At 39.7% G+C, this 15,982-nt stretch overlaps 1 protein-coding gene across 4 annotated transcripts in view; it reads left to right on the top strand.

The window, feature by feature from the left end:
• FLT1 (fms related receptor tyrosine kinase 1) overlaps positions 1-15,982 on the top strand; it is a 194,464-nt gene that overhangs the window by 102,637 nt on the left and 75,845 nt on the right. For 3 of the 4 annotated variants that reach the window (XM_031001276.3, XM_019039817.4, XM_055359731.2), the window contains exons 13-14: positions 2,149-2,457; positions 7,230-7,376. In XM_031001276.3, the coding sequence (XP_030857136.1) occupies positions 2,149-2,457; positions 7,230-7,376 (456 nt within the window). Of the gene's footprint in view, positions 1-2,148; positions 2,458-2,620; positions 6,616-7,229; positions 7,377-15,982 lie in introns of those variants that run through there. The other variant, XM_055359732.2, reaches the window with a different exon arrangement.

Raw genomic sequence — 15,982 nt, 5'->3', positions numbered from 1 at the left:
ACTGGTATCCTCTCTCCTCAGCCACTGACGGCTTCGTAAGCCACTGTTACGCCCTGCTCCCAGGTTCCAAATGAATACTTTGGCATTTCTTCAGACGTGACACTTTATAATAAAGCCAAAGCTCAGAAAAATCAGAAAAACAAGCAAAGTGAGATTTAGGAAAGAGTTGATATGATATCTAATTTTGGACTATTGTCCCCTTAACGTTTAAAGGTTTCTTTATAGCTTTGTGTGCAAAGTATAATAATAATAATAGCATAACATAATGCTTTTCATCTTCAAAGCACTTTGTAAGATGTTGGCCCAAATTCTTTGCTCAAATGCAGATACACCACTAGTAATAAGCAATGGGAAGGTTTTGAGAGCGGGTCAGTTCAGGGCCGGCAGACTTTTTAAAATCCTCCCGTGAGACTGGGCCAAAATGATACTAAGAAATTCTCAGCCCCAAAGTGAACTGATGGCCCAGGTTAGGCATGCGGAGGGGAAGAGCTCATGGGGTGTTGACAGAGACACCTGGGAGATGGAGATGAAGGTGCCCAAAATATCTGAGACAGGTCTCAGTCAATTTAGGAAGTTTATTTTGACAAAGTTAAGGACACATGTCTGTGACACAGCCTCAGGAGGTCCTGACAATATGTGCCCAAGGTGGCGATTGAGGTACAGCTTGGTTTTATACATTTCAAGGAGACATGAGACATCAATCAATATATGTAAGATGTACACTGGTTCCGCCTGGAAAGGCAGGACAACTCGAAGTGGGGAGGAGGCTTCCACGTCATAGATAGGTGAGAGACAAATGGTTGCATTCTTTTGAGTTTCTGATTAGCCTTTCCAAAGGAGGCAATAAGGTATGCATTTGTCTCAGAGAGCAGAGGGATGACTTTGAAGAGAATGGGAGGCAGGTTTGTCGTAAGCAGTTCTCAACTTGACTATTCCCTTTAGCTTAGTGATTTTGGGGTCCCAAGACTTATCTTCTTTTCACAAAGATTAGCTGGGAATTGATATTGGAAAAAATGGCTTTTAATGACATAGCCACCTTCAGAACATGTTTAGAATATGTTTGAGAGTAAATTTGATTTTTAAAATTATTCTCTTTACCCCTCTATCACCCCCATTTTAGAATCTGGCAACTCTTCCAGATTAGTTGTCCGCATTTTCAGAAGAAATCTTTGCTCTCTCAGGTCTGAATAGAACCATCCCCAAAAAAGAAGTCCTGAGTAAGTCAGCGGGTTCCTCTCTGGCCCACTGTGCCACTGGCCCACTGTGGTCTTTGCTGGACCAGGGCAAGTAATCTGGGACAGGAGCAGGAGGAGGATAGTGAATAACAGTTGCTTCTCACTGCAGAAGTCTAGGACTAAAGTGGAATTGATTGGCACTTTACCTAGGACTTCCTATTCTCACTTGTTCGCAAACTATTTTGGATAAGTTTGACCGTAAGTGTGCCTTTGTTTTTTAGGACGAATTGCTCTTATGTTACTTCACTATTTTGCCCACTTGCCAGTGTCACTTGCCAGTAGGAATACTGTACATGATTTTAAAAATAGGAAATGAGGCCGGGTGAAGTGGCTCATGCCTGTAATCCCAGCACTTTGGGAGGCCGAGGAGCATGGATCACCTGAGGCCAGTAATTTGAGATCAGCCTGGCCAACATGGTGAAATCTCACCCCCACCAAAAAGTACAAAAATTAGCCCAGCGTGGTGGTGCATGCCTGTAATTCCAGCTACTCTAGAAGCTGAGGCAGGAGAATCGCTTGAACCCTGGAGGTGGAGGTTGCAGTGAGCTGAGATCATGCCACAGCACTCCAGCCTGGGCAACAGAGCGAGACCCTGACTCAAAAAAAAAAAAAAGGGAAATAAAGTTAACACCCAAGTTGGAGAAAACATGCCACTTTGAAGAGCAACTTCACGTGAATCAGGAGAAAATGCCATCCTAATAACTGTTCTGTTTTGCATTTCCTACCTCACTTCTGATGGAATGAACTTAGTTGATTCCCACCTGCTGTGTTTGCTCATTTACCCCAAATACTCATCGTTTTTAATGCGGATGCTGAGAGAATTTGTGCACGAACAATTCTTAAGATCTTTGAATATCTCATTAAAAGACACTGATTTTTCTGTGAACTGAAGTTCTTTATTCTTATTTTATAGATGTGCCAAATGGGTTTCATGTTAACTTGGAAAAAATGCCGACAGAAGGAGAGGACCTGAAACTGTCTTGCACAGTTAACAAGTTCTTATACAGAGACGTTACTTGGATTTTACTGCGGACAGTTAATAACAGAACAATGCACTACAGTATTAGCAAGCAAAAAATGGCCATCACTAAGGAGCACTCCATCACTCTTAATCTTACCATCTTGAATGTTTCCCTGGAAGATTCAGGCACCTATGCCTGCAGAGCCAGGAATGTATACACAGGGGAAGAAATCCTCCAGAAGAAAGAAATTACAATCAGAGGTGAGCACTGCAACAAAAAGGCTGTTTTCTCTCGGATCTCCAAATTTAAAAGCACAAGGAATGATTGTACCACACAAAGTAATGTAAAACATTAAAGGACTCATTAAAAAGTAACAGTTGTCTCATATCATCTTGATTTATTGTCACTGTTGCTAACTTTCAGGCTCAGAGGAGATGCTCCTCCCAAAATGAGTTCGGAGATGATAGCAGTAATAATGAGACCCCCAGGCCCCAGCTCTGGGCCCCCCATTCAGGCCGAGGGGGCTGCTCCGGGGGGCCGACTTGGTGCACGTTTGGATTTGGAGGATCCCTGCACTGCCTTCTCTGTGTTTGTTGCTCTTGCTGTTTTCTCCTGCCTGATAAACAACAACTTGGGATGATCCTTTCCTTCCATTTTGATGCCAACCTCTTTTTATTTTTAAGTGTTGAAGCTGCACAAACTGAATAATTTAAACAAATGCTGGTTTCTGCCAAAGATGGACACGAATAAGTTAATTTTCCAGCTCAGAATGAGTACAGTTGAATTTGAGACTCTGTTGGACTTCTGCCTGGTTTTATTTGGGACTATTTCATCTGCTCTTGATTTGTAAATAGCACCTGGATAGCAAGTTATAATGCTTATTTATTTGAAAATGCTTTTTTTTTTTTTTACGTTAAGCACATTAATCTTGAACTGGAGCTTCTAAAATGGGCCCCAGGGGTGCAAGATGTTGGTGTAATTCAGAGATAGTAAAGGTTTATCGCAGTGTGAATTATAAGAGTCCATCCAAATCAACATCCCCTCCCTCCTCTCATGCGATCCAGGTAATTATGCAGTTAGTGCCACAGTAGACTAGCCTAGCAAAGGGTTTGCTCCTTGCTGTCTCTGACTGCACCGCACAGCTATTGATGGCAGCTGAAAGAAAGTGGATCATGCCTTAATTTTAAATATTCCTGTCCTCTGGTTATTATTTTAAGGAACTTCATCATGTTAAAATGACAGCATTCAAAGGTGTACCACAATCAATTTATCAAGGAAATAAAGGCTATTGTAACCAGAGATTTAATGCATTCTTCTAAATGTAAATTTAAAATTTGCCCTTTAAAAAAGTCCACTTTCCTCATAGGCAAATGTCAATAGGATTTTTATGGGGATTAAGAAGCGGCAAAACTACAGAAGCAGAATTCAAAGTCATTTAAAAAATACACACCAGTTTTAAATCAAGAGAAGTTGTAATCCCTTGTTTTAAGCTTGCGTTTGAGGGAAAATGACTTTTTCACCAATTTAATATGCATTGTTCTGTTGTTTTTATTTATGATTGATCATTATATGTGACTTGCGTAAACTATTTAAAAAAAAAAAACTATAATGACCAAAATAGCCATGGCTGAGAAACACAGTGGCTGGGCAGTTCAATAGGAGGTGACAATATGACAACTTCTCAAGCTTGGGAACTCACCAGACTGTTTCCTCCTTTAGGTAACAGATTCTGTCCCACGGCTAAACTTGTCTTTCACGTGGGAATTGCTTTTGTCAAACGTGAAAGAGTAAACAATAGCATTTCCCCAGAATGCCAGTTTTATGGAGCCCCAAATGCTCTGAAAACAATTAGTAACCTGGAAGTTGTCAGCCCAAAGGAAAGAAAAATCAATTGTATCTTGAAATTTTACCTATGGCTCTTTGGCCTGGCGTCTTTGTTCATTATAAGTTAGTGTGTTCCTTCAGGAAACAATGCCTTAACACCATAGAACATGGGGGCCTTAATAGTTGCTAACATTAAAAAAGCAAACAGAATGATTGAGGGATCTTTATGAAAACAAAATGGTGAATTGGACATGCAGAACCTACCATTTCCTTCCCCCGTTTGCAATTTTTGTGGGGAGGGGAGGATGTTAGTATTTACAAAAGATGATTTTAAGAACTTCCAAGAGATGAGTTTAAGAATTCCATAGAGTATTAGTTGTTCACTGTGTAATTAATCCTTCCGGAGAGTCTTTTTTTTTTTTTTTTAAAGAAACTTTTGGGTGGGTTTTGTTTTTTATTAGTTACCCTAGGGGTATGTTACCCTGGGGTATGAAGGGAGGTGAAGATAACGGAGGGGGGAGAAAAAAAAAAAGAAGACAAAAGGAGCCTAAAATGGGGAATAATTGAAATGGAATAGGGGGTGTGAGGCTGGTTCCTCAGTCCCCATTCCAAACGGAGGATAGAAGCTGTGTATTTATGTGACCTGGCAGATCTCTGGGGCCATAACACTGAAAAGTGAAAGAACCTGGTGGGCAGCTATCTTTGGCTACTGATAACCAGCAGAAATGTCTGTTAATTCTGATTTTCTCAATTTGAAGGGATCAGCTACACTGTTAAATTTTGGAAAGCCACTACCTACTTCCATCAAGTAACTTAGGTTTTGAAATATGGGTTCAACGCACCTCCCTTATTCAAAACATCAAAATAGATTATTATAATGTATAAAGTAAGAATTGACAAAATATGATTCCTGGGTTGATTGGTCATTTAGAAACTAGCCAAAAGTGAGACTTTTAACGTAGAACATTTTTCAGAAATGGGTACAAAGAAAAATGCATATTACTGTATATTTCAGAGTGTTTATGTGAACCTTGTATTTAATTGAGAGTCCCATGTACGTTCTGCAGCCTTTTTGCTGCTTCTATCATCTGAAGTTTGTGTAGTACAAATAAGGCCTTTGGGATTCTTAATGACATTTATGTTAAAATGTTCTCTTCTCTTTAAACATCGTTTTCCAATCCACCTGTCAGGGAGTCCAAATCGTGTCTGTGTTGATGATGCTATACTTCGTAGCTAGAAAAACAATTTTAGTGTTGTGGGCCCTATATTCAGACTTCCTTTTTACAAGACCAATGGGCAGTGATAGATTATTTTATCATATTTAATGCACGGGAAATAGTAAGTGTGCTGAGGAAGCTATTAAAGGCATAACTCAGTGAATTGGGTCTGAGCTTTAAATGAGATATTTCAAAATTGGCTTGCCACTGTAAAAGAGACTAAATAATAATATGATACTGTTCTTTATGATCTTGTCATGTTTCACTGATATGTTTGGGGTCTTTACTATGTAAAAAATGTCAAAATTGTAATGAGCAAGCATGTACAAGTAGTCATAAATCAAAGGTTTTAAACAGGACTGCATTTTCAATTAGGAAAAGCTGTTTGGCAGATAGCACCCAATGCAAAAACAGAAATATCGTAACGTTCTGCGTAGTGGGCAAGATAAGATAGGAAAGACATGCTCAAAGAGGCAAAAGGATCATTGCTATCATTCATTCTACACTAGTTTGAAGAAGTTTTTGTACATCAGAGCGCTTCCTTCAGCACACTTTTTTGCCTTCAGATTTCATTTTTTATAAAATGAGAAGACTAATGATAAGCTATAGAAATCAAAATTTATTGAGAAATCTGTTTCTCCTAACAGATAGTAACCCTGCCATGATATACTACTTCAACAATGTTATAAAAGTTATATGATAATATACATTTTAACCTGGGATTTCTAAATTGCTTTAACAAATGCTAATCCTGAGAGTTGCCCTGCAGGACTCAAAAGGGAAAGGTTTTGGGACATGGCAGAACCCTGCAGGGACATGGAATTAAGGCCATTGCAATGTATCATCTTTGTAGCATTGTCATCACTCCTAAGCTGCCTTCACAGTTTTAGTACACTAAGATGAGGAAATCGAAAATGGGCAGAGAAAGCTCATACTGTATAATTGAAGACAGTGACAGAGAACGTGTCAGTTATGCCAAAACTCTTTTGATTTCTGTTCCAGGATTTCCAACAAGAGGGGAAAGGAATGACTTGGGAGGGTGGGAAAGACATTAGGAGTTGTTTTTATTTTTTACCTTGGAAGCTTTAGCTACCAATCCAGTACCCTCCTAACTAGAATGTATACACATCAGCAGGACTGACTGACTACTTCATTAGAGATATACTGTACTCACTGGGGGCCTTGGGGGTACTGCTGTTCTTATGTGGGATTTTAATGTTGTAATGTATTGCATCTTAATGTATTGAATTCATTTTGTTGTACTATATTGGTTGGCATTTTATTAAAATAAATTGTATTGTATCATATTTGTATGTTTTAAGAGAAAATAATATAAAATACAATATTTGTACTATTATATAGTGCAAAAACTACAAATCTGTGCCTCTGCCTCTTGAATTAATTCTTTGGTTGCTTGCATTTGGGAAGGGAATGGAGGAAGGAAAGAACCAATAAAGCTTTCAAAGTTCAAGAAATTCTCCTGTTTGGTCTGCTGCCTTACAACTTAGGTTACTGACAGTTGAGTAACACAAACACGCCCCCACAAATACATCAATCAAAACTCACAGAAAATTATATTAGCCTATCACTACAACACTATATATTTATATAAAAATCATTACAAGACTATACACAAAACCATGTTTTTGATTTATAGCTCCTAAACTATTATGCAAAATCCTTGAGTTTTAGAAAAGCTCCTCTCAAAAAAAGGAAGGAAACTAGCTAGCTAGGCAAAAGCCTTTGTATTGAAATCTAAAAATACAAAATCTAGTCCTTGATTTCACTGTGTTGTAATAAATTTCAATTTATCGTAGCATCTTATTAAAGTAGAAGCAGCAGGTTAATGATTGAAGAGAAAGTGAACAAATGCAAATGAAACCTAATAGTTGAGTTTTGCTGTTTCTCTGTATATTTTAAATGTTGATATGCATAGACAATACAAGAATAAAGTTGACGAGTAATCACAGCTCCCTTTCTTTCTTCACTAGATCAGGAAGCACCATACCTCCTGCGAAACCTCAGTGATCACACAGTGGCCATCAGCAGTTCCACCACTTTAGACTGTCATGCTAACGGTGTCCCCGAGCCTCAGATCACTTGGTTTAAAAACAACCACAAAATACAACAAGAGCCTGGTAAGAGACTTTTTTTTCTTGCATTTATTATTTCTCATCTTTCATCAGCCCCCTTTTCCCTTAACATTCCCGTCACCTGCTTCCAGTATGTATAGACCTACTTGCTACTAGAGCCCCAAACACTGGGATCTGGTTCATGCTGATAGCAATGTCCAGTGAGGAATATTTGGGCCAGTTCCTATGCAGACCATATTCCTAACCCATAGAAAGATCCTGCAGAATCTATTCAGCTGGAAGTCTTTAAATAGTGCATTCAGAAAGAAATGAGAAGAGCCATGTAGAAAATGATTCAGTTCACCATGACAGCTGGGAAAGTGAGGAGTTAGTTTCTTGGCTTTAAGGTATTGCAGAACTTGGAACACCTGGCATATATGAAGTTCAGAAAAGTAGATTTATAATCTCTTTTTCTTTCTTTCTTTTTTTTTTTTTGAGATGGAGTCTCACTCTGTCACCCAGGCTGGAGTACAGTGACACCATCTTGGCTCACTGCAACCTCCTCCATCTGGGTTCAAGCGATTCTCCTACCTCAACCATCCAAGTAGCTGGGCAAGTAGTTGGGACTACAGGCATGTGCTGTCACCATGCCAGGCTAATTTTTGTATTTTTAATAGAGACAAGGTTTCACCATGTTGGCCAGGCTGGTCTCAAACTCCTGACCTCAGGTGATCCACCTGCCTTGGCCTCCCAAAGTGCTGGGATTATAGGCGCATGCCACTGCGTCTGGCCAATTTATAATCTTTTAAATTCATCTACGCAGATGTTAAGGATTTGGTAAAAAGAAAACTTTTTAAATTGTGTTTGATCGTACTAGTAAAAAACATAAATCTACACTAGTGGGTATAGGTTTATTTTCTTTCAACAATACATATAGTGCCATGGGATCTGTGGGAAATTGGTTCCAGCACCTTCTGCAGATTCCAAAATGCACTGATGCTCAAGTTCCTTATATAAAATGGTATGACATGGTATTTGCATATAACCTACACATATCTTCCTGCATACTTTAATCATCTCTAGGTTACTTTTTTTGTTTGTTTGTTTGTTTTTTGAGACAGTCTCACTCTGTCACCAGGCTGGAGTGCAGTGGCACGATCTCAGCTCACTGCAGCCTCCACCTCCTGGGTTCAAGCAATTGTCATGCCTCAGCCTCTCAAGTAGCTGGGATTACAGGTGCCCGCCACCACACCCAGCTAATTTTTTATTTTTATTTTTATTTTTTTAATTGAGACAGAGTCTCGCTGTGTCGACAAGGCTGGAGTGCAGTGGTGCGATCTCAGCTCACTGCAAGCTCTACCACCCAGGTCACGCCATTCTCCTGCCTCAGCCTCCCGAGTAGCTAGGACTACAGGCGCCCGCCACCACGCCTGGCTAATTTTTTGTATTTTTAGTAGAGATGGGGTTTCACCATGTTGGCCAGGATGGTCTTGATCTCCTGACCTTGTGATCTGCCTGCCTCAGCCTCCCAAAGTGCTGGGATTACAGGCATGAGCCACCACACCCGGCTCTAGGTTACTTTTAATACCTGATACAATACCTACACATCATTTCATGTGAACTCAATGTAGTACTTGGTGCGTGACAAGTTCTTTGGTTTTTGGAACTTGTGGAATTTTTTGTTGAATTCACAGATGCAGATCCACATATACAGAAGGCTGACTGTACTTTTTTTTTTTTGAGATGGAGTCTCGCTCTGGGCTGACTGTACTCTTAAAAACAACGAGACTTAAACCAATAAGTATAAACACTGTCTATTGCCTGCCTCATAAATCTGTGGTTAAATAAGAGTACAATGAAATTATTTATGATTTTAATTGATATTCATATTTTATTAAAAATAAAATTGCCATTTATTTCCAATATTCCAACAACCTAAATCAAATAAACAGCAATATGGAGTAGTCCTTAAATGTAAGTCCTCTACACAAAATGAAACCTCCATTTGAGTTTGATGCACAGAATGGGGTTGTGGTATAACAACTTCAAATTTTAAGATATCTGCAAATGTCTTAGAGAGACCTTACACTCAGCAGGTTCAAAATCAATCACATCACTTCATTTTTCTCCATAAAGTAGCACCTCCTCTTATACTGACATCAAATATTTAATCATCCAAACTGGAAGGTGATGGTCTCTCCTTTGCCCTCTTCATCTAATCAATCACTAGACTGAGCAGATTACACCTACTAAATACTAAATATTTCTCAAATCCATTCCTTTCTCTGCTTCCCCATTATTCTCTCGGTCCAGACACTCATTACCTAGCCTCTGAACACCTTCAGTGGTCTCCAAACTTGTCTCCCTATCTCTCTTTGCATCTACTTTCAACACAACAGTATAAAATGCAGCTGTGAACATGTCACTTCCCTGCTTCAAGTCTTCCACCGGCTCCAACTCTTCAACCCTAACACACTTTGATGAAGTTCAAGAATCTGACAGAGAATGCCCTCAATATCTGGCCCCTGCCTACTCCTACGACGTTATGCTCAGAGTCGCCTGACTTGAATTTTATAACTTTATATTCCAGCAGTGCCAAACTCTGGTAGATCACTGCAGACATTATGCTGTTTAAACTCCCTGTGCTTTCTTTGGTTCCTGTTTACTCTCCGCCTGGAGTACCTTCCCTTCCTTTGTCGCATCCCTTAAGACCCAGATTGGGTGTTCTCCCTCCAACTAGGCCTTACACAACTCCCACAAATAGGAGGCAGATCCTCCGTGAGTCTTTATAACTGTTTCTACTTCTCTCTTGCTGAGACTTTTAAAAATCATCAGTTCATGTGTGTCAGTATTACCTATGCATATTTCTACTCCTCTCTTATGTATTTTTTTTAATCACCAGTTCATATATGTCTCCCCTCCAGAGGGCAGATAGTTTATCTTATTTGTCTTATTTATGTCTTGTCTTTTCATCTTCAGAACCTAACACAGTACTTGACAATTAATAAATAAATGTTTCATGAATGAATGAATAAATGGTTTTCAGAAAATCTTAGGCTATCCTTAGCAAGCTCATAGTGGTAGCACAAATGCCTGGATTTGGCATGGGGTGGGGGGGCCCATATCATGGAAGTTTTAAAGCTGAAGGGACCTTTAGAGTATCTCTAGTCTAACATGTAGAATGGAAAACTTAGGCTCAAAGAGGTAAAGTGATTTGCCTAAGATGACTCACTACCAAGATGGGTAGTTTTGTGGAAAGCTAGTCCCTTGAGAGGTTCTCCCAGAATAAAAGGATGAATAAATACATGAGTAAATAGCTTGTGAAAGAAACTGGTAAACTGTACTAAGTTTTTTTGTTTTTGTTTTGTTTGTTTGTTTGTTTTTGAGATGGAGTCTTGCTCTGTCGCCCAGGCTGGAGTGCAGTGGCACGATCTTGGCTCACTGCAACCTCCACCTCCTGTGTTCAAGTGATTCTCCTACCTCAGCCTTCTGAGTAGCTGGGATTACAGACATCTGCCACCATGCCTGGTTAATTTTTTGTATTTTTAGTAGAGATGGGGGTTTCACCATGTTGGCCAAGCTGGTCTCAAACTCCTGACCTCAAGTGATCCACCCACCTTGACCTCCCAAATTGCTGGGATTACAGGTGTGACCCACCGCACAGGGCCAACTGTGCTAAGTTCTGTATTCCTCAAACTTACTTGATCACAAAATCCATTTTATGAAAGATTAGTGTAGGATGTTGAGTGATTCTTTGAAAGAAGTAAATGTGAAATAAGTTCAGTTTTTATAATTTGGAAGTGGGTTAAAGAATCAGAGTTAAAATGATTTGGGAAGCTTAGAACCATTATGAGACTAGAGGAGAGACAAGGCAAGAGAATGTGTCCCAGCAGCTACCACATGCAAAAAAAGAATCCAGTGTGCTGGGGAGATCAGGGCTTGAGTCCTAGCATGGCCCTCATGAGTCATATAAGAATTTGGGCAACTCATTATTCCTTACTCTCAGAGCCCTTTTTCTCCTATTTATAAAATTGGGATAATTCTGACCACACAGGGATATGGTAAGGTTTAAATGAGTTAACGTAAGCTGGCCCATAGTCTTGGCTTGTTCAATGCTGCCTTCTGACCCACCTCATTTATACAGAAATTGTCCAGTGAGTTGGCAGAATTCACTGGAAGGCATCAGAGTTAATTAATAAGCTCAAATGTCAAACAACCCTAAAACAAAATAATACAGATTCTCCCCCCACCACCCCTCCACCACCCAGCTTTCTCTGATCTTCTGAGGGCCAAAAGAAGAATATCTAAAAACAGGTCATATAAAGTCTTACACAAAATATTCTATAAATATCATTCTAGGATGCTACTATTTAGCAATTTAGCACTTATTAAGTTCAGCTATACCAAGTCAGCAATTTTCTTTCTCTCGCTTCCTTTTATTCACTCTGTAAAACCACTATAGCCTTTAGGAAAGGGCTTTCTTAATTTTCTGGAGATAACCTTCCGCATGTATGTAGTTTCTGTAAAGTTCCATATGTAATATTCCCATTTGAGGAGCAAATGCAATAGCCAATGCCATATGCTCCATGACGATGACCCTTATGTTTGTATATATGAGTATCTTCAAAACTGCCAACTCTTTTATGACTATTTCTTTTTGTAAACCTATGAGTAAAGGTAACCAAAGTGATAATCCCTGATTCGCCAATTGTTGCAAAACTGAAATGGAAGAGTATTAAGATCATGGCCTGCAAAGACTGAAAAGTAGTTTGTTATATACTCAGCCTTTAGCCAGCTTGACTGAGTTTTAAAACCCTGAAAATCAACTGTGTATCCTTTAGATACTTGAGGTGCACCTTTTAGGTGAAGCCTGGCAGGTCAAAAAGGATTGATATAGCAAGAGAATTTTAGTGACCTTGGATCATTGATAGGATCCAGTCCATTATCATTGTTATTTTTTAAATGATGACTTGCTCCCATTCCAAAGAAAATAATGAGAGAGGAAGTGAGGCACACATAAGGGCTCACGCTTTGTACAAGCGCCTATAAAATGCCTACTTGGAGTAGCTGGAGCTTTTTCCTCCCTTATCATTTCCTTTCAGGAAAAAACTGTCAGTGGGGCACAGCCATTCACCAGAAGAAAGGCAGTTTTAAGAAAGTGTTATAAAAGCTGAGTAGTAAATTCTTGGGCCAAAGGGCATCAAGCAGGAATAAAAGGGATCTTAAGCATGCAGGCCCTGGAACGCATGTTAACGGATGCAAGAGACAATCTTGGCCAGGGCAACCCAAACAAGACGAGACAGGGCCTTGCACACCACACTGCCTGAGTACCTCGGGGTTGGCATGCTGTCTGCTGCGCGTGCCCAACTCCCAGCACCGCTGTCAGGCTTCCCAGGGATTCGATTGCTTGGCCCCCTCCAGCTCGTTACCACTTACTTCCTGCTGCGCCCTGACACCACTCTTCCTCACTTTTTCCTTTCTCCTCTTCTCCCTTCGGTCCTCTGGGCCATGGGCTGCCTTCAGTTCTTGCCTGAAAAATTCTCTTTCCACTCACTATGTTATTCTCCTCCCACTAATGCTTTTTTGTTTTGTTTTGTTTTTTTGAGACGGAGTCTTGCGCTGTCACTCAAGCTGGAGTGCAGTGGCACAATCTTGGCTCACTGCAAACTCCGCCTCCCAGGTTCTGGTGCTTCAGCCTCCTGAATAGCTGGGATTGCAGGTGCGTGCCACAACGCCAGGCTAATTTTTGTATTTTTAGTAGAAACAGGGTTTCACCATGTTTGGCCAGGCTGGTCTTGAACTCCTGACCTCAAGTGATCTGCCTGCCTCAGCCTCCCAAAGTGCTGGGAATACAGGTGAGAGCCAACACGCCCGGCCCCACTAATTCTTGATGTCGTGAAAGATCTTCTCTTACCTTCCAGGGAAGTGATTCTTCCTTTTTTCTGATGTCTAGGTTTATTTACGACTCATGTCATTGAGCACATCACTTCATTGTTCTCTGGTGTTACATGTGTTTATTTTATAATATCTTAATATGTCTTCTATATTAAACATAGCAATATAAGATTTATTGAGCGTTTACCAGGTACCAAGTCACCGTGTTAAGTGTTTTGGAGATATCTCATTTAATTTTCACAACTATCCTATGAGGTAGGGACATTATTAGATGCATTCCACAGATCTGTTTTACTTAACAAGCACCTGCGAGGTGCCTGCTGCGCTTTAGAACTTTCCTAATGCTAATTTGTTTGCTTTTCATAACAATTCTATGAGGTTTGCTGAATGATTCTGACCATTTTACAGACTAATGGATGAGGAAGCTGAGACATAGAGAGGAAAAATAACTGGTCCCAGGTCATAGAGTTAGTGAGTAGCCCTCCAAGGTTCAGACCAGAAGAATTTGACTCTGAAGGCTGCACTCTGCATACTGAACATATGGGCATTTAGCATTGAGCATAACTAAATGTTAGCTCACCTCACTCACAAGAGAACAAATGAGCATCAGTTTTAAACGATATAGTGGGCACCAATAAACATGTATTTAAAACAATGAATATCTGCTCATTCTCAGCCCTTAAAGATTAAGTCTCGGTCAGGCACGCTGGCTCATGCCTGTAATCCCAGCACTTTGGGAGGGTGAGGCAGGCTGATCATGAGGTCAAGAGATCGAGACCATCCTGGCCAACATGGTGAAACCTCGTCTCTACTAAAAATACAAAAATTAGTTGGGCGTGGTGGCGCATGCTGATAGCCCCAGCTACTCAGGAGCCTGAAGCAGGAGAATCTCTTGAACCCGAGAGGCGAAGGTTGCAGTGAGCCGAGATCATGCCACTGCACTCCAGCCTGGCAACAGAGCAAGACTCCAACTCAAAAAAAAAAAAAAAAAAAAAAAAAAAAGATTAAGTCTCTTGAAGACTTCGGTTTATTTAAAGCATGTTTTGAAACATTTTAAAAGCATATTAAAATCACATAAAGCATTTTTTTTAAAAACTAGACATGCCATGTATAAAGGTAAACATTATTCTGAACCCAGATTGGGGGTTACTTTTAAGATATAAGGTAAATTAAAGATTAAGTCTCTTGAAGACTTTGGTTTCTTTAAAGCATGTTTTGAAACATTTTTAAAGCATATTAAAAACACATAAAGCATTTTTAAAAAGCTAGACATGTATAAAGTTTAAAATTATTTTGAACTCAGATTGGGTGTTACATTTAAGTTGTAAAGGTCCAGAATGCATGTCCTATCAGCCTAATACTCATATATTTACTTATTTAACAAATATTTATAAGTCACTGCTTTGTGTCTGGCACTGCGCTAGGCTCTGCAAATACAGCAGTGAACAAGAAAACTGAAATCTGAAGAGCCAAAAATCTAGAGTAATTAAGTGATGCATGTATTTACCTGAAATACGCTTCTTCAAGCAACAACCCTGTGTGTCCTGCCTTATTCGCTATTATCGTGTCAATTGGTCTAAAAATGGAATAAGGCAAATTAATAAATGGGCAATCAGAAAAATTCTATGGCTCAATCATGGTATCAAAATATCTTTAATACATTGGATAGCTGAAAAGATACACCTTTTGTGCTTTTAATTTTCCTATGTTAATGCTGTGCATACAATAAGTTCTCAATTGTTGTTAGCTGTGTATACAGAAAGGAAGAAGAGATAAGGGAAAATTAGTAGGGGCTCCAAATTAGAACTGAGTAAAGAAGCAACTGGGAACTCTTAGAAGGGACTGATATGGTGCAAAGTGTTGAAAGATGAAGGTAATTTAAGACCTATTTACTTTGAAGAGGCAGGTGAAAAGAGAGTAGACAAGCTGAAGTGAATATAATACAGAGAGCCAGAGATAAGAGAGGAAAATGCAGTGTGAAGGGACTAATACCAAGAAGCACCACACACAAGAGTTCAAAGTCAGAGATGAATCCTGTTTGACAGTAGTTGCTTTGAGTATGGTCTGATTCCTAGGAGTACATGGACAGCAAAGCTCCTTTTAGAAACATTTCTTTCTGTTGGGCTAAAAATATTTAAGGTTTGGAAACCAGACTTGGAACAATGGTACAGTGTCACCTTGGAGAACCCTTGACCCTGAGTGTCTTTACTCCCTCTTCAGGCCACCCGCCTAAAGGACTGGCAGCTCTCCAAAATAATCAAAAAGTCTCCTTTCTACCTTACACTCTTCCCGGGTTCTCCAATGAGGTTGTAAAATATTTCAAGTTATGACATTGCTGAGCAGGTGCTGCAAGCGGGGGCTACTGGCAACCCTCTTCACAGTGGCACTGTAAGGAAGTAACATAAGTTGGCCAAGAAGATATGGCAGAAGGCCTATCTGGTTTAGGTTTGCATTGACACAGGCACAAACCATCTCACAAGTGATTGTGCTCTGAAAGAGTCATTAAAAGGCTGAAAAAAGTAACAAACCCTCCCTCTCTGGAAATATTTGAGAAAACAGAAGGCAATCTTGATCTTAGATGTTTTTAGTAAAGCCTGCCTGAACCAATAAACCATCATCAAACTATTATTTAAGCTAAATTTTTATGATAGCAAAACATTTTTAGAATATTTTAAGATTAAAGCAGTAGTATTAGAACAACAAAGAGTTCAGAAAGAGTAAATTCTGTCTTAAACAGACTGAGGCTGGAGCAGGAGAGAATCACTCTAACCCAATGA

The sequence above is a fragment of the Gorilla gorilla genome, chromosome 14, assembly GCF_029281585.2.
Source record: "Gorilla gorilla gorilla isolate KB3781 chromosome 14, NHGRI_mGorGor1-v2.1_pri, whole genome shotgun sequence".
Lineage (NCBI taxonomy): Eukaryota > Metazoa > Chordata > Mammalia > Primates > Hominidae > Gorilla > Gorilla gorilla.
Note: the sequence above shows the minus strand (reverse complement) of the source record. Positions and strands in the feature narration are given on the sequence as shown.